Consider the following 22,504-nt stretch of genomic DNA (forward strand, 5'->3'; position numbering starts at 1 on the left):
TGTACACTGAGGGGCGCTGACAACTGCCACAGTATAGATTTGTGTTATTTGACTGGACACATGTAGAAGTATTTCTATCACTACTATCGGTTGGTGTTGGACGTCGCTTCCAAACAGTTAGCTTGGTTAATTAGCGTAGGTGTTTTTTTTTCTTTCTCTGTGCTCATGAGCTTATGTGCTATGGCAGCTTATACTAAACCCAGTTGGCAGTAAGCTAGAAGGGGCTGCTAGTGACACTCACAACCAGTGAATATTTCCAAATCTAACAGTTTATTTTGTGTATGCTGTACATTTGAATGTTTCCAGTTGGCACTCGAGTAAGGCTTCAACTAATGACACTTTTTTTAATATATAGAGTGACCAAAAAACAGTAGCTCACTAGAGCGGAGCTGCTTCAACGCTCAGTGGACAGATTTACCATTTAGATGTATAGTGTTCAGTTACATATGTAACGCATCACCTCAGAGTGTGTTGTTTTTAAAATATTAAGGAGATAAAACTGCTCTGTTGAAAATACTACCAACCTGTTGTCCTGGAACAGGTTGGAAGTGGTGCCAGCTCTTCTTCATGACAATGGAAAGCTGAACACAGTATATTGAGAGCCATATAATGTTGCCACTCAGCCTCTGTCTCTGTGCCCATCGTGCCAACTTCTATTTATTTTTAGAGTTGAGTTTTCTTACATTAATATGAACAATGTTAACAGATTACCTCACTTTCCTCTCTAGGAGGTAATAAAAAAGTGGTTGTTATATACTGGAACTATTAAACAATGACAACCCCGCTCCACCCAGTTCCCAACATCTACAATACTTAGTGGACTGTACTGAAAAAAGTGAAGCACATTTCTGACTGCCTTGAAGACATGACTCACTCTTTGGATTTCCTGATGACACGATGAATGAAATTAACATAGTAGTCACTTGTAATTACAATATTTAGCAAGCTGATCAAGTTTAGCCCCCTGGCAGTTATCAAAGGGCAGCTGCTCAAGTGTGGGGATGCAGGTAAAAGAGACAGGGGTGTCAAATTCAATGAGCTTCTTCCTTTGTTAACTCACCCAGTCCTACCCCTCTGAGAAGACTCACAGTCCCCATTCACCAGGTGATGTTTCTGTGTTTGTCAGAGGTGGTTTAATCTCAAAATGGACCCCCGACCCCCCGCTCTCAATATACTGGCTTTAAAGCATGCAGGTTTCCAATACGGTTTATTCCTGCATGGTATGGTTGAGACTGCTTATATGCATGCACCTTAAAGGAAGTTGAAATTACAGGGGCCACGCCCTTTTTGTTACTCTGATGGATGCAGGTTCAGGTATCGTTTTCATTTATTTTTTAGCATGAGCTGACATTTTAGATGTGCAGTTTTTTTTTATCGTGGGTAAAGACTTCATCCACTCCCCAAATAAAGACAAACAGCCATGCACTCACCACATCCACAGCTATGTTTTCATGGAAAGTCAACCTCCAGACAAGAGAAATATGCAGAATTCCACACAGAAAGGTCATCTGCCGTGCCGGGATGCAAACCAGTGACCTTCCTGCTGTGGCCTGAGAGCGCCAACCACCATTCCACTCTACAGTCTGCCGATTTATGACTTACAGAGTGACAATAAACTTGCACAAGAAATAGAAGCAGGTATTCCTGCGGGACCCTCTCTGTGTTTTCCCCCTCGGTGGAAAGAACAACTTAAGGAATTCATAGTCTGGCCCCCAGTGTTCCACTCTGTACTTGTGCACTAATTAGAGGTGATTGCTGGAGCCATTTTGAGTCCACATGCTGGGTCACTGCAGGATAGTTCAAAGTCATTAAAAATTCATTGTCCCAGTGAGAATCCCCTTCAGAGAAGCCTTAATAAAATCCCAAGAAACTGTATTTCATCTCTTTTGTCCGGTTAGAAGGATGTTTTTAAGAATTTGTCTCAAAGTGTTTGATGAGTATTTGATTCTAACCCCGAAAAAACGAACGTCACGTGATCTCCTTCTCGTCAATATTTTGAGAGTTGATAATGAAGCTATGGATTCCAGTAGATTTGTCTTTGAGAGATTTTGTCTTGCTGCATAATATCTGGTAATGTCATCCATAACCATGCTTTGAACTGTTTATTCAAACATCTTTGCAATGCACTCTTTGGCTGATGGAACATTCAAAGATGGCGACTCGTGTTTTCACCAACAAACCTTCGTAGATTTAATTTGGTCTATGTATTTTTTTTTATTCTATTTTTTTGCTTAAGAAACACAGTTTCACGTGCATTGACAAATATATTTTAGTTGAATGCAGCTTTAAAATGTTTATCAAACTTCCTGGAAATAGTTGTAAAAGTTGGTACTCCAATGAAGTAGTACTGGTGATACTGAAAATAGATTTAGGTACTGATATTACATTAAAATATTCTAATGTATAGGCTAAAGTACACAAAAAGCCAGTTTAAAATCATTTGTTCGACTTTCCTACCCCATTAAATATTACCCCCAAAATGTCTGGGATAAAATAACTGTACAAGCGAGAGCAAAAGTACAAAAAAAATAAATAAATAATCAAAACTGCATCTTCACTTCAGCCACTGTCTGACTCTGCTTCTCCTACTTCTGCTTATCTTCATCACCTCAGGTATCATGACAAACAGGAAGTGACCAGTAATTTCCTGGGAGCCATGTGGCTCATCTCGATTACCTTCCTCTCCATTGGCTACGGAGACATGGTACCACACACGTACTGTGGGAAATGCGTGTGTTTGCTTACAGGGATTATGGTAAGTCTCACTTCTCTTTACCCATGTCCTATTTCAATTCAAGAGGCCTACAGAATATTTTTTTCTCGATAAAAAAAGAACACTGTAGCTAGTTTTAATCATGTAGTCAAAATAGTCTGTCCTTGTATGCTAGTGCTGAGATTTCCCTGACAGTTTCTGCCAGAATAATCTCTGAACAGTGTCCAACTAAGCTCATGTGAAAACACAGCAGGGGCATCTCTGGAGATTCCACAACAAGTGAGACGTCCTGTGTCCTTCAGCCAGGCAGATCCCCCTTTCATGAATCCTTCACAGAATCTCCTGCTGTTGTGAATGCATTGTCCTAATGTACCCGTTCACCTGCAGGGAGTTCTGATATTGGCTACGTAGGCCGCAGGTCGGCAATGTCTTATATGACCTTGTAATTGTTTTTTACAAACAAAAACAAAAAAATCAATAAAGTTATTTGGTCTTGGGCTAAAAATAGACAAGGACCACCACCATGCATTAGAAATGGATGAGGATATATTGATTCACGGTAGAAGCCCTTAGCCCTACCCCTCCTTTAGTTAGTCTTTACTTTGAACTTCACATTAACAATCATATTAATATATACTGCCTTGACTGGGATGAACATAGGAGGAAAGAGCATTTACATTTTATTAGCAATTTTCTTAATATTTATTAACAAGGACAATGGCCTCTGTGTACAGGGAGCTGGCTGCACTGCACTAGTAGTGGCAGTGGTGGCCAGAAAGCTGGAGCTGACCAAGGCTGAGAAGCACGTCCACAATTTCATGATGGACACACAACTCTGCAAACGAGTGAGTCACTGCACATGACCACAAATACATCTGTCTGCATAGACGGCTAAAGTACTTTGCATGTCGTTAAAATCTTTTTAAAAACAGGGTGGATTTTTTAATAGTTTTAAAGCAGTTTAAAGGTAAACATTTAAACTTTGTTCAACAGGTAAAGAACACAGCTGCCAATGTACTCAGGGAAACATGGCTCATCTACAAACACACCAAGTTGGTCAAAAAGATAGATCACGCCAAGGTGCGGAAACACCAGCGCAAGTTTCTCCAAGCCATTCATCAGTAAGTCCCGCCTTGCCTCTTAAATCTGTTTAAATGGATTCATTTGACAGATTGATGACTTTTCACCACCAGCCACATATAGGAATTAGGTAACATGGTGAAAAATACATGAAATATGATTATTAGTTACACTGGATAAATTTACTGTTCACAATACTGTATACTATTTGAAACTAAATTTAGGCTCAGGTTAAATTAATTATTTATTATTATAAATTATAATTATTATTTATTATTATAATTATTTTAAGATTTTTAAGAACAATAGCTGTGTGGTTTGTATAGGAACAAATACAGGAAAAAACAGGAACCAAAATAGCTTAGTAGATTTTGCCTCAACTCTGCTGGCAACTTTATTATTATTGTAAATCTGTCTTATTCCAGTAATTCCAAAAATCAAAAGTAAGGAAGCATGATTTCTACTACAACTGTTCCCTATTTTTATAGTTGCAGTAAAACTAACTCCTGTATTCATTTGAGGTCATTTTCTTTCCACTGACATGTAGCGGTAGCTTTAGCAGGACCACTTCTTACATTGATTTCAACTCAAGTACCATCTTCTCTGATTGTAACATGCAGGCCCTCACAGAAACACAGCGACACACACTCTCTATACTCTAGTGTTAATCTCCTCCTTGTTGCCCTCCTTGTGCCCCTCTCCCTCCGACCCCCCTTTTATCCCGTGCTTACAGTGACAAGTGTAATGGTTTCACTCGTTTCGTGGATGTTGTGAGGTTAAAACTCTGTACTGTGTTCTGTCTTTGTTTTGCTCTATCACCGCAGAGCTCAGAAGTAAGTTGAGTCTTCTATGTATTCTCCACCTACTGTTTCCTCAACATCCTCCCACCTACCTCCTCCTCCTACTCCTCCTCCACTTCTCTACATGTCTGCGTTTGACATGCATGAAAAAAAGCATTCTTTTGAAAAAACAAAATCACTGGATGCTGGATTGTTTTTGGTTTTTCTCTTATTGAGTGTTTCATTTAGTCCCCTCTCCTTCCATATTCCCTCCTTGAATGGAATGACTCAGAAACAAGCATCAACATTGTGCTTGTTAATAGTGGAAGGGTTTGTCTTGGAGAGAAAGTGTGAAAAAAAAAGCATCTTGCACAGAATGAACTTGAAGCTGTGTTGACCTGCCCTGCGGTTCATGATCATCTGCAATCTACTGTATATTGTTGCCCATGATTAATATAGCTGCTCCGGGGGCTATATTAACCTGCATCAGCAGAACTCATCCTACACTCCTGACAGTGTTGTGATGATGTGAACACACACATTAATGTAATGTACCGTAGTTGAGTTTTGATGAAGTTGAAATGTTTGCTGTTGTGTTAACATTGATTTTGGCTTCATGTATGATTTCACTTGTATGCATATATTTGTTCAGTTTTGTACGAGATCATACGACGATGCTCACATATGACATCAATAAAGACACACTTTAAAAAGGCACGAAATGTAAATATGAGATTAAATAGACATTGTGGCTCATTAAAACCAGGGTTTATAGATAGACAGATGATCAGCGGTGGGGAAATTACAGAACAACCAACCGCTCAAACAGGGACTTACTGCTCTAAACTGTAACTGAGTCACAACAATATAAAGGTCACGACCTACAGGATGAAAGTAACTAGCATCACAAAAGTAACTTATGTGAAATAATTGTGTTATAGTTTTGTTATTTATAATAAAACTGAATAGTAAATATGTTAAATGACAGAAATTTACTAAAGTTTACTTCAGCGCCGTTATTTCCCTCACTAATTACCACTAACGACAACAGATGTCAGATCTACGAGGTGTTTCCATTGGCTACTTTGTTTCCTCTGTTGTGAGCGTGAACGCCGCACTAAGAACTACTCCAGTTCATGATCTCTGCCCGTTGTTGAACTAATTTCCATTTTCAGAGTGCGACCAGGGAATTCGGTTGAGGAAGTTACAAATGGAGCACACCATTAGTGTAATTACTATTAATATTATTATCTGCAGGTCTTCTGTAAATGTTTGAGGCGTTGATTTGAAAGCAAAGTAACAGCATTTTCACAGCCCGGGAACAAACCACGGTGTGTCTGCCGTCAAATAACATTCAAATAGAACTCAACCGACAAAATCAAAGATGATTTATGGATTTAGTCAAAAAAGACATGAAGATTATTCCTGCCTCCTGCCTCCTGATATCCAGGCAAAACTTTATCATTTTTAATTTTTTCATTCGATCATAACTGAGAAAACTGAGGAGCTTATCACAACCATATCACATATATACATATATGTGAATAATTTAATTTTCTTAACATACTAGGACACTGAGATACTGGTACAACGGTCTGCTCAGCTCAACCACGAATAAGAATGAAACTCAGATAAGCTCTCTGACTCTGATTTCTCCAATTGCCCATGAATAAATGCCCTTGAATGCCATTCTGTCTCCTAATGTGACGAACAGGGAAACGCTTCCCCGTGCACGTCCAGATGATGCCGCGCTCAACAATAGCACATTATTCATGTTAACACTTCCTCCAGCGCCACAATGTATTTGATTAGAGATAAAGAGGCACGGCGCCAAGGCATTACTAAATATGTCCCATGTATCATTGTGTAAGTTTTTCTAAATGTCCATGTTGCAGTGTGTGCTACAGTGTCATGAGACAGTTTATTACTGGCAAGCGTCATCTTTTATCTGTGACATACAGCGCACACTCACACAGACACACAAACGGCAGCACCGACGACAGTTCATTCAGCACAAAGTCACTCACAGTCACTGCACGCTTAGTGAATGACCAGTGTGTACCACTGAGCCGTGTGCAGCGCTGACTAAGGGCATGTCATCTGTCTGTTTGTTGTTGTTGGGTTTTTTATTTCTATTAACCATTTGACGTGAAGAGATTGAAGTGTTTTGGTTTGAAACAGGTTTTGAGGTTGTCTTCTGTGGAAGCATATTGCAATATTGGCTGGAAAAACACCGGCTATAGTAGATAGGCCAGGTTACTTAGGAGTAACTTAGTACACTTAGGAGGTAATCCATAGTCACGTTACCACAAAATAGCTTGTCCTTGAGCTAAAAACTTCTGTGAGTTGAGGTTATTGTATGTTACATTAAAACATTAAAGTGCACAATCATGAGAAAATATTCATTTAATGATCTCTTGGAAGTATATGGCATATATTTGTTTTTACATTTTATGTTTTCAATTTTTCCATTTGTTGTATGCTTCCACAATTTGCATGCATTGGTGTTGCATTGACAAAGTCAGGAATGCTTCTATAAACAACTCTACATATGTGTTTATCTCTAAGTATATTTATATGCACACTTAGATGTGTCTTTTTAAAACTTAAAATGCATGCTGATGGTCTACTCTCTACTGAGCATTTCACAGTCAAAACGATGCTCCTGATGTAACGTGTGTTTTTCCCTCCCTTTCCTTTTTCTTCTTGACCTCAAACAACCTCTTCTGAAATCCACCCCACACACTTCTCCTCCTCTGTCTACTTCTCCGGTCTTGCTTTCCCATTTTCCTTTGCCTTTACCCAGACTGCGCAGTGTGAAGATGGAGCAGAGAAAACTCAATGATCAGGCCAACACCTTGGTGGACCTGGCAAAGGTAGAGCTGGGTTTACTTTTTCTATTTTTTTATTTACATTTTCTAAATAATTAAAGTCTACTTCTATCACGGCTTAAATCAATAACTGTGTATTAACGGCGGCTTGAATCACTTTGTATAATGAGAAGGTGCTTTTTAGTGATCACCCCGCAGAGAATTATTGTCCAAATCTATACAGGCCCATATAATATTTATGGGATTTGATGTGGATTGTATTGTGTCCGTGACAGCGCCAAGGCCTCCGAGTCGATCCCATTATTGGTCTTTTATCTTAATTGAAGGCTATTAGGGCTGGATGAGCGTCTTGGAGATGCCTGGGTATCCATTTGTCAGGAAGGATTGGACAGGTGCATGGACACTAAAAGAATTCCTTCTGACACTACTGTTATGCAGCACTAAGCTGAACAGTACCCCAGGGTATGGTGCTGGACCCCTTTTCTTTTCATTACTTAGAAACAAACAGGATGTGCATAGCCATGCAGGGGGTGCTATAAACAGTTTGTAAGTCCTAATTAGTGAGTTGTGTGCACTGGAATATTATCATTTAATAAATATCTGAACTGAGTTAAATTTATTTTCATAACAAAGTGATAGCTTTCATGCGTGATTTTTTTTAACAAAGCCTTACATATGTTGAGCTAAAGAGACTGCAGCAAAATTAAACTCTTTCATTCAATTTAACACATTGCCATGCAGCAAAATTAAACTCTTTCATTCAAGTTAACACATTGCCATTTTCTCTGTTTTTAACTATAGAAAGTAATGTCAGAACTGGGTAATATCTATGCCTCACCTTGGAGATCCAGAACTTAACTGTACTGTACACTGTGGTCCATACCGGGGTGTAAAAGGGTAAAAGCATTCATGGCTCAGCAGCTTGTTCTGGACTTTCACTGGCCCAGTGGTGCAGATTATAAGGGGGGGTTCAAAGGGAGCTGCAGTGTCATTTGATGTAGGTGACATTTGCACTCCTGTGTGTATTTTAAAAGGTCCAAAGGGCAGCACCTTTAATGTGTGTTTGCCCTAACGGCGCTTGATGGGCAGATTCATCCGTAAACACCCGTCAATGGTTCAATGGCTTAGTGTCTCTTTATCTCCGAGGAGAAGTGACCCTGGCCTATACATTTTCTGACCTTTCACACCTTTGCACAAAATACTTTTAAGCAACATTAACCAAAAAGTAAAACGTTTTAACCCAGGAAAGAGGCTTTTTGTGGTGATGGGACTATTTATTATCTTCTAGGTGTATTGATTTAATAGAAAACCGTGGCCCATTGTCAAGGGGTCTACACTCTCCTCATGTGACGAGAGAGCGGCGTGGCTGGGGGGGGGGGGGGGGGGGGGGGGGTTCTACCACATACATTAACACTAGCAGCCCTCCTGCATCTACATTTGGAACAATAAATGCCTAAGTAATAAAGACACTTTTCATTACGTGAATAAGCTGTGTCAAACAAATACATAAAGCACTGAGAACCTTCTCTGGCTATAAACGGACTGAAGGAGCCGGTTGTTAAATCAGAGGGGAGATAAAAATCTGTGCTGACTCGCTTTAACCGTACAGCTCCCCCTGCAATCTGCTTCCTGTCATTATTTCTTCCTCATCGCACCGAGGAAGTCAGGTTTAAAATAACTACCTATGTGGTCTATGATCAGCCACTTCACTAAGGCTTACGTCGGTTTCTATACGTAGGTTTTCCCCCAAAAATACTTCTTTAATTGCCTCTAAATTAATGTTTTAGAGATCAGGAAAATGTTTAGCTAGGGTATTTATAATTTGTTTACACTCTTAGATAGATTTCCTGGCCTACAACTAAATATTTCAAAATTGTTGGGTAGATGTCGGAAACCTGTCAGCCGTTCCTGTTAGTGAGCAAAACTTGCATGTACAAATGCTATTAAAGTGTGCTTTTAGAGATGAGTTGAGTTGACTGTAGTCAGATCATAGTACTGTTACTATTTTTACCCTAAAGGCCAGTGAATTGTTGGAAGTTATTTTTTCTCTTATGCATTAAAAAGCAAACACTTCGAGGACACTTGTCTAAACAAGAATACCGTTTCTCCAGTTTGATGTTTTTGTTGCATTTAAATATAAACTTTCCTTCTCCTGATCGGTTCTTCTCCTCTATGATCTGATCATCTGAAAACTCTTGCTCTCTCTTCACCATTAGACCCAGAATGTGATGTATGACCTGGTGTCAGAACTGCAGGAGCGCAGTGAGGAGCTGGACAAGCGCATCGGCACACTGGAGGACAAGCTGGACTCTGTGACGGGCAGCCTGCAGGCTCTGCCCTGCCTCATCTCCCAAGCCATAACGCAGCAGCAGCAGGACTTCCTGGACGGCTTTGTTCACCGCTTTCGACCCGCTTCGCTAGCTTCGGAGCGCTCCGAACGCTCTGAGCGATCCTGGACTTCCACCGCCCGGAGGAGGCGTTCGCCCTCCACTGCACCACACACATCCTCTGATAGTGGATAGTTTTAACAAATACTCTACAATCACCTTCAAGTCACCACTTCCTCCCACATCTAAATTTGTCCTTGTAACCACTGGAGAGTCCATGTCTGGACTAATAAAGGACCCACACCTTGACATCTGACCTGATCCCTGACCCCTACTCTTTGCTTCCTATCCCCTTCCTCCACAATCAACGTCAAACCCAAACACCGATTCCTCTGTGACTGAGCCGCTCAGCACAGGACTGGATCAGAGAAACAACGAAAGGCATATAAAGACGCGAAGCAAGTTAAAAAAACACACACACACACACACACACAAATGCATCCAAAAACAGAAAAAGAGGGAAAAAATATCAAAAACATCTGAAAACCGAGCTAAAGTAGAGATATGGTTTATGTTTTAGCCATTGTATGGCTGTTCAAGTTAGCTTTTTTTGTAAAAGCCCTTGTATAGTTAATAAAAAAGACTGAGTTCAGGGTCGCTGGGGTGAGAGCTGGCTATCACACCGGAGAGTCCTTAAACATGAGGGGGAAGTTGGTCTGTGGAGCTGAGGGGCTGCGGATCGTCTGCCTGCCCCTCTAAAGAACATGGAGGACATGTGTCCAACCATCTGTCCGTTTATCCGTTTGTCCAGTGAGAGGAGTAAGACGAACTGCTGGATTTCCCTTTCAACAAAGACTAGAAATGTCATGGATTCTTTCCCAAAGTTAGGAGGAAACTGTTAAGAAGAGGTGTCGAAGGCTCTGACCACAGGTTGGAGGTAGAAGTGCACTGGGGTTGAAGGGAAAGTGCTACACTAAAAGGGACGCTTCTTGGCATTACTACTGGGTAGAAAAAAAAAAATTACACAATTTGCCAACTTCAAGGTCACAGATTCCTTGTTCTTACCAAGGAACAAACGAGAGCGACTATCTTTTTTAGTTACATATTGACATGTGATTTTTCAGTGCCTGAATGTATAAATAGTAGAGGGTTATTTAATTACTAATTTCAGAGCTTTTTTACGATGTTAACAGTCTGAATACAGCATTGCATTCCTTTTTCAGATACATTCCTCTCCAAAAAATTTCAAAGAAAATGTCTTAATGTGATGCATAGCATTGCCTCCATTACATCACACAGCAGCCCTAAATGTCTTTTGAAAACCTGGTTTTTCCTTTTTCCTACTACTACTAACACCTTGAGGAATGTTCCAGGAGCAGGTGACAGTGGGACAGTATGTACGAGTGTGTCTGTCAGAAAACAACAGGTTCACTTTTAGCTCAATGCTGCACACACCCATGCACACGACGTACCACAGTATGTACGTACTATCTACCTTTCTCTGCACCACTAATTAGAGCTTCCCGTGGTCTTAGATAATGGCATGGCTTGAGGTCTACTGGTATATTTGGCCACACTCACACACACACACTCTCTCTCTCACACACACACACACACAGACATCGCTGGTTGAACTGAGGAACCAAACCCGTCCTCCTCCTGCATGGTTCTGTGCTAAATTCAATGGGACACAGATTTTTCTAGGATTGCTTTCTGACTTTATTGAGTTTGATTTCATTGTTTTTACTTCCGTTTGTTTGATGCATTTTTTACGACTCAGATACGAGGATGAGGGGTTTGTCCATTTGCAGAACATAAAGAGTTGCAGTACTGTGAAGTACTTCAGGTTTAATATATGAGGTAAAGACAAATTAATAAGGCCTACTAAAAATAGTGGAGGATATATAAAAAATAATCAACATTGTTGGGACTAAGGCCTGCCTACCTTCTACTGCAGTGTCATTTTTGAACAGCAGGGTCCTGGGAGTGACATGGAGGAAGGAAAAACTCTGAAAGATCTTGCATAAAAAAAGTTACATTTAAAAAAGGGTTTGTGTTTAAGCTTTTTATCATTTCAAAGTGGAAAAAAAGTGTTATAATTTATGTACATCTATATGTAGTATTTTAACACGAATTAGGACAAAAATATACAATTCTTAAATAAACAAATCACTATAACTTACTTAAAACTAAACAGCGATAGAGGCATGAGTTTTTGTTGTTATGTTAAGTTTAGAGAATATTATACTAATATACATTTCCAACAAATGAGTTACACTTCTACACAAACTAATGACAAACTTATTTCCTCTCACAACTAAACAATGAAACTATGATCTATCTAGTGATTTGTGCAAGATCTTGCAGGTTGTTTTTCCATCCATGGCTCCTCAGGGGGTGCATACCTCACTAGATTAGGAGGGTGTTTAGAAGCTGCTATCCTGGCTGTAATCTAAACATAGATATTAGATAAAAAATGGGTGTAAAGATGTATGAAAAGTAAAGCCCAGGTCTGTGACCAGGAAATTACATGAGGCTCTCATTAGAAGTCGATAAACTGATAACCCCAAGTGGCCCAACGTAGACCCTTGTGTGGCCAACATAGACTCACTGGCTGGTGGCCGTATATAACCTGAAGTAAACCTCAACTGCTCTATTGGTGTCAGAATTAACTCTGTGTAATTGGTTTGAAAGTCTAGAGAATATGAGGCTTCTTTTAACATAATTTTCAATGTCAGTAACCGTGTCTCTAATGGTACTGATGACGCTAATGACCTAATGGTGCTTTCAGGTGTTTAGTTGCTGCCTGTGGCCCTAGATCGTCTGATGAACAGAGATCACAAAAGGAAATTACTCTTGTGATTGGGCTTAAAGACACCTTTGTGTGGTTTTCTGTCACTTTCCCTAAAACATAGTGAGCTAACATTAGCACTAACATTGGCCCTAGTTTGGGTTTATCTTTTTTTTCCACCAGCAATTAAAAGTAACAACACCACAACAACTCAAGGCACGGACAAAGTGCCAGTCCAGTTGCCTACTTTGGTTTTCTAATTTACAATCCCACTCTGAAGAAAATAGACGATTAGTAATGACAGACATTATGCAACCAGTGTCTAAACACGAATGGGTTTTCAATTTTTGTTATGATTTATTTAGAGAGGGGGGTGAACCTAGTATTTGAGACCAACAACTCTCGAGTTCTTTTTTTAAACCATTAACTTCCATTTCTACAAAGATACATGTACAACTATCCAAGCACTTCCAGTCTACTTTCAAGCATTAACTTTGCAAACACTAAACCATTTCCTATTTCTGTTAGGTGTACCAACCTCATTAAAAGTGTGAGAAAAAGTTCCAAAAATTACCTTTTCAAAGAGATGAAATATATTTCAAAAGAAACTGCCAATAAGGAAGTCAGCAGGTGGGTGGCCACGCGGCCCGTCCAAGTAGATTAAGTGATAATTACTAAATGCTCTTGTTAATACTTCTTGCAGCTTTAAGCTTAGCCAGGTCTAAGTCAAATCCTGCCAGCAGAGGGAGAGTGCAGTCTCCTGCTGCTCCTCAACTGGACAGAGAGCACTTCATTTAACACAACAGTGAGACGCTACAAGTAGAACTTAATCAAGCATGAATATTAGGTTGTTTCCTTTATCCTTTTTTGAGGTGATGAAGCATGAATCTTGACTTCCTCCCCACCTTCAGCCACTTCACTTCTCATACAGTGCTACACTCAACTCTTCCCTTTAGACATTGTAGTCTACTTTAATCTGGGTCAACCACTGAGCCCTAACAGCGTTTATGAGACTGTTGACCTCACCGTCATACATTTGTACCCAGTGTTTCCACAACTTTATTTTACTGGATTTTTCTCCTTCTGTTTGTCACCTGTCATCATTAAGAACAACCATCCTTCTGGCTTACGGTGGCTCACAGTAAAGACACCTGGTTGGTGTTCATGTAAACACGCAAACAAAAGCAGTGGAGGAACCTCCCTCCCTCCAGGTCCCCTTTCCATGTTGCACTCAGTGTATAATATCCTGTTACACCAGATACTGTCCAAAGTTTTTCTTCTCCAGGCAACATGAAATAGTAGATTAGAACAAAAAGAAAGATGAGAGTTAAAGCTCATTAACTGACAGATGTCTGTTTTGGCCTCAGGGTGTGAACAGCAAGAGTGAGCGTCCTGTAAATATGACCACATGGTAGATGTAGTCTAAACGGAACAAATGGTGAACTGAGGGTAAATGGGTCCAGTGCACAGCATGATGCAAGAGTAGACAACCTTGAAAGGTCGAATTATTCTGGAAAATAAAATATTTTTGTCTGTTTTCCATTTGATTTTTCTTCTCTTCATAGAGCCACGGTCATTTGGTTACGTTTCCATCTGTCATTTCACTTTAGAAAGTTTGTTCTCTTCGCTTCTTCTTCGTCCTGTCACTGCAAAGTCCTGCCAGAACACCATTCCAATATTGAATAGTGACCCAACTGAATCCACTAGGAAACAGAACATCATGTAGTATTTTGTAAAGAGTAAGTGAGGGACATTCATGATGTGATTTCGATTATGGTAGATGAGTCTAAGTGATGAACCCCACAATCTTAGAGCAGGCATCAGAACACGCCTCAACTGAATGACACCCCCCAAAAGTAAGGAATTGTTCCCCAACCATTGTTCTGTGTACACTGCCACATGATGCATTATGTACGTAGTAACACTGGAATAAATCAACTTTTAATGGATGGCAAATGGATTTAACATATTCTCTGTAAACTGTTTGGCTGTTCCTTCATTTACAGGTGAACTTTTGTCCTAGCAAGGAGAGAAGGTGAATCATTAAAGACTATCTTCAGCTATAAATGTCACCCTGCTCTCTTTCTTCACAGCTGCTTTTCATGTGCAATCATTTCTAATGTTTAACGTCACCATGAAATCATCAAAACAAACTACAGGCACTGTAATTTCCCACAAACTATAGTCCTGCACTGCATGTCCTTCAACTTTCAAACTATTTTACAGAAGGTTCCACCCCACAGCACGAAGAGGAAGTCGCCATAACTTAAATCTAGTCTGGGCGGGTTTCTATATTCAACTCCTGGCCTGTGGGACCACGTCTGGCCTTTAAACTGGGCCCCCCGGATCTGGCTAGATGTCATTAATGAAGTGCTTATTTTTTTGTATCAAGCATAGAACGCTGACCCTTTCTCTAAAAGTTCATGACCAGATACACCAAATGTATTTTTAGTTTTGAAGTTATGGTCAAAGTTTCAGTTCTCATGAACTTTCAAAGCCAGGAGAAACAACTGTTTTACTGTGAAAGGCAAACACACAAGAACCCACTCATTTCACCGTGACAGCCATGCTCGTGTTGCAGTGTTGTGTTGTGTTGTATCCTTGCTGCATGCTGCAGTATGTGCGGTTGTTTGTCAATGCTCTGGCCCTAATTACAGGTTAAACCTCTTCAATGTCTGTCCTCTAATGTCAGGCACTGTCACACAAGGTCCAACCCCCAGAAGTAAAGCGAAATGGCAGTAACCTAAAGCTCATTTGGACACAAAGATCTAAGATGTCTTCCTGTACACCAGTGGAACAGCAGCGTCTGATTATAGCAGCTTACAGTGATATAAACACAAATATACACACACAGCTGCTGGGTTACCGTTCCAAGATGAACTATGGGACGCACACACACACAGACACGGACACATACACAGCTATTAATGGTCAAATAACAAGCTCCTACTCATGTCCACATGCACAAACAAGGATCATCCTGGTTAATTAAAGTCAAACCACCAGGGAGTTGGCTGGAGACCCACATCCCGCAAGACTGGCAGACTCAGTCACCCTGTGGCTGTTGCTACACAACCCCATAAACCTGCATCAGTGGAAATACATCGTACGGCTGCTCTGCAGATGATATCTCCCAGGAGACATGAACAGTTAAATTAATAATTGCTTTAATCTTACATTGTGTTAAAAAAAAATCACGTGTGGTTTCCTATAATCACTAATCATTTTCTGGCTAACAAAAACGTGACCGAAGGGGTAGTTACATAAACCTGGTTTAGATAATCTCCTCCTCGTGTCCTCTGTTATAAATATCGCTCTCTTAATAAGCATGGTTAATTCCATATATCCAGCTACGGCTTATTCTTGTGTTTAAAGGAAGAAACTTGTGAAAAATGGTCTCCGATAATCAGTTCTCCCAAAGGGGGAAATGAAGATCGGAGCAAGGTGAGAGGAGAGGAGAGAAAGAGACAGAGAATTAAAGACGACCCCTGGAATGAGGAAGGACACTGAGGCAACTCCTCACTGGTTGCTGAGGATCACCAGCCAGAATCAGTTTTTTTTCAAGGACAGCTCGTGGCAGGCAGAGAAAGACATTTTACTCAATTTATTACAGGGCCCCGCTTTCCTCACTGTCTGCCCTGGGAGCGAATAGCTCACGGCTGCATTATGCTTAATGCCCTCACTATCACTTTCAGTTAACATGGTTTGGCATACACTCTGGGAAATCAGAGAGAATGCGAGTATTGATCTTGGTTTCGGTTAATGCATAGTGCTGCACTGGTGGTGAGTGGGTGTGAAGGGCCTTTTCATTCCATCAAATGTTTTTGAGTGACACTTAGTTCAGGATTCAAGCATTCCTCTCTCTCCCTTTCTCTGTCTCTATCTCGCACAGATCTAATGGAGAACCAGCTGATTGTATGTTAGAGGCTGTCATAGCTTCTCTTCTTCATTTAGCAAAACACAAGAAAAATGCTGTCAGCGCCCACAAGCTATGTAAGTTGTTTTTTTTAACATACGCAGGGGTAATCACAATGTTCACAAACAAGTCAGTCTCCATTAAATTTTCAAGAATTACTAATTAATTTTTTTTTGTCCTGGTCTTAGTTTAACTATTGACAGATTTCTAAACCAAACAAAAGAATCCTGAAATTTATATCACACATAACAGAGAGAATTAAGCTCTTTGTTCAACTAGAAAGATAATACTGTCAATTTTACAGCAGTCCTCGCCAGCTGTTGTGGACAAGCACCAGAGGACTGAGCCCCAGGTCAAGGCCATCAGTGGGACTCACTTTACACTTGGGAGAGTTACTCACAAAATATGCTTGCTGCACTGTATTAACAATTAGTACTGCAGTGTGCGTGTGTGTGTGTGTGTGTGTGTGGGTGGATGGCTTGGGAGGGTGGGGTGTGGAGGTGGTGGTGTTGGTGGGGAGACTCTCCAAATGTCCTTGCCCTAAGCTTTAAGAGTCAGTGGCTCAGAATGACATCACATACGGCAGAGAAAGACTCCTGGAGTCATTTGTGGAAATAAGACGAAGCTGAGAAGGGACTGAGACTGTGATTTCTAAAGGAAAGAATTTTAAACGCAACATGGAATGATAATTAAGTTCCCTAAAAACCATATACTATCTCCTTGTGTTTCTTAATTATTCAGCTGCTACCGTTTTTGGTTGTTTTTCTTTGAAAGACAATTAAGAAAAATGCAAAACAACTAAATAAATAAGAGTAGAAAAATAACAACAATAAAAAAGATGGAAGTCAAAAAGACAAAACTGTTTTTGAGCTGAGGACGAGCGGTGACGAAGAAACATGAATGTGCTGCCACCTAGTGTCCAACATGCCACTTCCTCTTACAATATCAACATGAAATATTTGACAATGAATTATTCATAAAAACAGCGATTGCATCACAGATATGAGATGTCTAAACGTGTCGTCAAACAAAGTAAGGAGTATTTTAAAGAAAGGACATAAAAAAACAACTCACTGCCACATAAGAATTACTGACTCAGGGGTGGAGCTAGAGAAATATTTATGGAATATGGGAACATATTGCAGACCTATATATACTGAATTTAATCACAATTATCAAGTTGATGACAAATAATATGTGTACACACAAAGAATAATTTGTTTAATTTTTTTAAAATATAAATTACTAAACATTTCAGGTGACCTTATTTAGATTCCTAATCCCACAGTTGAAAAGCACTTACCCATGAAGATCGATGGACTGAGCTGAACCAAGGTGATCACAAATTCACTGTGGAAATAAAAGGGTAGCACTCAAACAAGGTACTGGAATTCACGTCCATTTTTTACTCAGAACACACATCCTCCCCATTTGTCTCTCAGTAGTTTGAACTGTTTTTTTTTTTAGATGAGGTCTACATACAATATTCACAGCAGTTAAAGGGACATGAAAGGAACATTTAACTGAACATTAAATTCACAAAAAGGCTCACAGATAATAAAAAATTACATTAAAACTTCCACACATTAAAATAAGTCATACAAAAACACATTTTGCTCCCAGTCTGAAAGTTTTTTTTAAAAAAGTACAAAAATAAAGTTCATACCGGTTGTTTCTGGATGGTTTTATACTGTGTATACAAATGAAAACATTAAAAAAACACCAACAATAACAACGGCAACACTGCTTCGCGTTCAGTAGAGTGCAGTGTCACATTTTAAACTTTTATCTCACACTATAGGTTTTAATAAAGGTGGTATCAGTACTTAATAAAAATAAATATAAAACGAATATATTGTAGCCTACAGAACTGACGTCAGACCTAGCTAACGTCACATGTATAGTTAGCGAAATAACGTTGTTTAACCTGATTTTTATCAACTCAAAATTAACCAGCAACCTTATTTATTATCCTAGAACTGTACTTTCATTATAATTTAATTTATTGATAGATAGTTAGATAGTGAACCTTTTTTTTTTACTTGTGTGTTTACCTGCGCGTCTCCCACGCCCATGCTTTTTCCACTTCAAATCAGTTGCAGCCGCACTAACGTTCTCTCATGTTGCATTCACATCAGTCGGACATTGGATACGCCGTGAAAAGGTTTATATCAGCCAAAACTTTTATTTTCTTTCATGTCGTTGCTGCCAATAGAGGTTACAAGGGTTTCTTTTAGGCCACTTTATCTTAGTGTACTTTTCTTTGATGTCCTGCAGGTTTGGGATGGATCACCATTTTTCCACCTGTCTATTGGGGATAATAATAATAATAATAATAATAATAATAATAATAATAATAATAATAATAATAATAATAATAATAATAATAATAATAGAAGCTGAGTTATGACATCAACTTTTATAAAACTAAAACTGTGGAAAAACAGAACAAAATGCACGTGCAATTTGTCAGTCATATTTGATATGGTAACTCGTTGACATTATCCATATATGGACAGTTTGAACACAGGAGCCCAGTTAATGTTTAAGCTGCCCCTTCCACACATTCTAACCGATAGTCCTGAGTGTGTGTGTGTGTGTGTGTGTGCGAGTCACCTGATAGACCATGGGTTCCAGTCAACATGGCTGACATTTAGCAACACATACCAGTTCCTGCTCTACAGCGGTTTGTGGTGTTCTACAACAGCGATCCGACCAGAAGGAGAGCATTTATACTTGGTGAGAAAAACTGTAAGAATTAGACCTTTTATTATTTAAAGGACTGCTGTGTTTTATTTAGACATGCTATAACAGAACCACGACTGTGCCTGTGTGTAAATGTACAGCAGTTTCCCTGTGAGTCACAGTCCAAGTAGAACTCTTCTGTTATTATTGCTTTAAGTAGACATTTTGTCTCTTTGTATCTGTGACAAATAATCCTGGTGAATGAAGTGAATTTTTGAGCTTCATAATCTGAGATGTAAATAAATGTACAGTTTTGGATGTTGACATTAGAGTTTCCCTCTAACGTCAGCATGCTGACTACATCAAATTAAAGCCGTATCTTATATTTCTCACACAGCTTCCCCTTCTTCGCACAGTCATAGAGACGCCGTGATAACCCGTTTCTCAATAAATGACTTCTTCGCACAGTCATAGAGACGCCGTCTCTATGATCGCCAAAACTATCACACAGCATGAAGAGCTGGAGCAGGAAACTCAAGGCACAGGAGTCTGACAGCGAGGTAGGAGTCTCTTCTGGTAAGAGGAACTCCATTAGTGAACCAGCAGTGCCTGTGTGGGTTAATCACTCACCCACTCCCAGTAATATCACAGATGAGGATGATGATGAAGACTCCACAGGCTGCACATCCAGCTCTTTACCAAATGCACCAAAGAAGAAAAACAAAATGGGGAGCATGAAAGACAGGCTGAAATCCATCATACCGCCATCATGGAGGGGCATCAAGCTCAAACCAACAGGACAATATGATAGTGATGCAGAAGATAGCATTAGGGGGATTAATATTCTTCCAAATGGGACTAGAGTAAGCCCGCCTGTAAGTCCCCTGTTAGGGCGCAAGAACTGTACAAGTTCACTTGGAACCGCCAGCCAGAATTCCCATAAACGTCTTCTTGTTGATGAAGGCAGCAGAGAAGAATCTTTTATTTCCAGCATCCACCCTGCAGAGTACTACGCTGAGAAGCTGGAGGTCTATAACCTGAAGTACTCTTATCTAAAATCATGGCCAGGTCTGCTCAGACTGCTGGCAGGACTTGAGCTCCTGTTTGGAGGAATGGTATTAGCATGTGTCATCGCCTACGTTAAGAAAGACAGCGAATGGTCCAACACCTACGGACACTACAATGGCATTTACAACAATGGTCTCAGTGTGTCTGGGTACAGCTACAATGGCCCTATGACCCTCTTTGTCCTGGTTGTAGCTGGTTTCTCCTGGATACTCACCTTCTGTCTTCTGGTGATTGGAATGTCTATGTATTACCGCACCATACTCTTGGACGCCTCCTGGTGGCCCCTGACAGAAGCCTTCATTAATGTGGCACTGTTTCTTCTCTACATGGCAGCAGCCATCACATACCTCAACGATTTAAACCGTGGAGGTCTGTGCAACATGACAATAGGTGTTCACCCCATCATGGCCCATCTGTGCCGGGTTGACGGGGGCCAGATGGCAGGAACAGCATTCATGTTCATCAACCTGGTGCTGTATCTGGGAAGTTTCTTTGGTTCCTTGAGAATGTGGAGGCATGAGGCGGCACGCAGGGAAAGGAAGCATTTTGAGAACCAGGTACTGTTAAGTTGTAAAATAAATAAATAATGAAATTCCCTAAAAGAAGATATAGGGTAACTTGTAATTTAATGGGAGGAAATAAATATACTGACAGCTACAGTTACAGTAAAACCCAGACAAAAGTGACACATGTAAGGATAATGCAGTCCCAGTTTAATTATCCTATTACATTAGATGCCTTGTTTACTGAAGGAAGCAGCAAGAGACAGAGTTATTGATGAAACACCATCAAAATAAGAGCAACAGACCCAGTCCAATAGAAATTAGCCAGTCAGGACAATGTGCAGTGAGCTTGCTGATTGTCTGTATTGATTTGTCAGCTTTTTCCTACTGGTTGATGTTAAAGCATTTGATCAGGGTTTGTTCCAAAACTGCTTTTCTTGATGTTATTGACTTTGTTGGTCACTTTGTATCAGTGTGCCAGTGAGAGAGTGACGCTGAGGGAGTAAGTATACTTGACCTACTGCCACGTTTGACTTTAGTCTATGTAGCGTAACAACACATTTGAATGAAGTAGAAGCAACACAGGTGTACTTTCAAATCACAGCAGTTGTTGTTAATGTAAACAATGGGCTCAGCCTGGTAAATTAGCTATTTCTTTAGTTATAATTGGTTAATGAGATGCCTTTTCTGTTGTTTTTGACATTCAGTACCAAGAAGAGTCCATCCCTCTGGGGTGTCCTAAAACAAAGCCAATGTCATTCAGGGATGAAATGGACAAGACTGTGAGAAAAAATGACATCGGTCCTGAGGCGACTGTTCCTGATGCACATAAGAATCCAGTCAGCATGATGAGAGACACAGTCACCAAATACACCCCCAGCACACACGTAGTGGCAGACTACATCATGTGAGTCAACATTTTAAAGGTTAAATGCACATTATTCTATATATGATAGATTTTTTTTATCTGTTTATCTCTCTGCAGAAAATACCCAGAGGTCAGTTCTTTACAACAACGGGAAATGTACAAAGCTGTCTTCAATGATCAGTATCAGGAATACAGAGACCTTTACAGAGACATCAGCACCAGCCTGGATAAGTTCCGAGAGCTAGATGCTATGATGGCACAACTCATTCGGGATGGAAAAAGCCAAGAGGTACGATGTGAACTTAAATAAAATAATATAAATTATCTTAATTCAAATATGTCTTTCTACTCTTAGGATCACCAGAGGATTCAAATAATTTTGAAAAACTATCAGCAGAAAAAAAATGTAAGTGTTCCACCAAGTTCTTCTAAGTTCTACATGTGTAATTTTCCACCCTGCAGCACACTGTCAAACAATGCCACTAATGTTTTCAGCAGCCCTTTGTATCAACCACCTGTACATTAATTACCAACATCCAAGTCTCAAAACATGAAAATGTGTATGCTGTTTTACAGGATCCTGCCTTACTGGACAAAAAGGAACGCTGTGACTATCTGAAATCCAAATTACGCCACATCAAAAACCAGATCAGCACATTTGACCAGGAAATACTAAAAAATGATAACAAAAACAGAAGAGCACTGTCATAATTTCTACCACTGTTTTGTGTTTGTGAATTCCCTTTATGTAATGTAAATTAACCTGCCAATAATTACTGTTTCATATAAACATTTGTACAATAAAGTTTTTATTTTCCCAAACATTTTCTGCAGCGCCCCCTTGTAAATAAAACTATTGCATAGACCTCACGTTTCTCACTAATTGGTTTATATGGGACCTACATTTTCTGCCAAAAATAATGCCGCATAAGAACGCTGATGT

The 22,504-nt window shown here is 39.9% G+C and overlaps 2 protein-coding genes across 4 annotated transcripts in view; both read left to right on the forward strand.

The window, feature by feature from the left end:
* kcnn1a (potassium intermediate/small conductance calcium-activated channel, subfamily N, member 1a) overlaps positions 1 to 14,584 on the forward strand; it is a 45,319-nt gene extending 30,735 nt beyond the window's left edge. Inside the window, exons 5-10 of one of the 2 annotated variants that reach the window (XM_017042533.2) lie at positions 2,614 to 2,755; positions 3,448 to 3,558; positions 3,707 to 3,834; positions 4,618 to 4,626; positions 7,379 to 7,448; positions 9,620 to 14,584. In XM_017042533.2, coding sequence (XP_016898022.1) covers positions 2,614 to 2,755; positions 3,448 to 3,558; positions 3,707 to 3,834; positions 4,618 to 4,626; positions 7,379 to 7,448; positions 9,620 to 9,925 — 766 coding nt within the window. In that variant the 3' untranslated portion in view covers positions 9,926 to 14,584. The remainder of the gene's footprint in view (positions 1 to 2,613; positions 2,756 to 3,447; positions 3,559 to 3,706; positions 3,835 to 4,617; positions 4,627 to 7,378; positions 7,449 to 9,619) is intronic. The other variant, XM_017042534.2, reaches the window with a different exon arrangement.
* Positions 14,585 to 19,042: 4,458 nt separating this feature from the next.
* Positions 19,043 to 22,443, forward strand: LOC103395867 (MARVEL domain-containing protein 2-like). 2 transcript variants are annotated; one of them, XM_025052532.1, is made up of 7 exons: positions 19,043 to 19,176; positions 19,520 to 19,577; positions 19,617 to 20,747; positions 21,401 to 21,600; positions 21,679 to 21,850; positions 21,917 to 21,967; positions 22,138 to 22,443. In XM_025052532.1, exons 3-7 carry the CDS (start codon positions 19,635 to 19,637, stop codon positions 22,270 to 22,272), a joined length of 1,671 nt encoding a protein of 556 aa, XP_024908300.1. In that variant the 5' UTR covers positions 19,043 to 19,176; positions 19,520 to 19,577; positions 19,617 to 19,634; the 3' UTR covers positions 22,273 to 22,443. The 2 variants fall into 2 exon arrangements, with proteins under 2 accessions (XP_024908300.1, XP_024908301.1); XM_025052533.1 differs by having other exon boundaries at positions 19,058 to 19,188.
* Positions 22,444 to 22,504: the final 61 nt, after the last annotated feature.

The sequence above is a fragment of the Cynoglossus semilaevis genome, chromosome 20 (assembly GCF_000523025.1).
Source record: "Cynoglossus semilaevis isolate Cse_v1.0 chromosome 20, Cse_v1.0, whole genome shotgun sequence".
NCBI lineage: Eukaryota > Metazoa > Chordata > Actinopteri > Pleuronectiformes > Cynoglossidae > Cynoglossus > Cynoglossus semilaevis.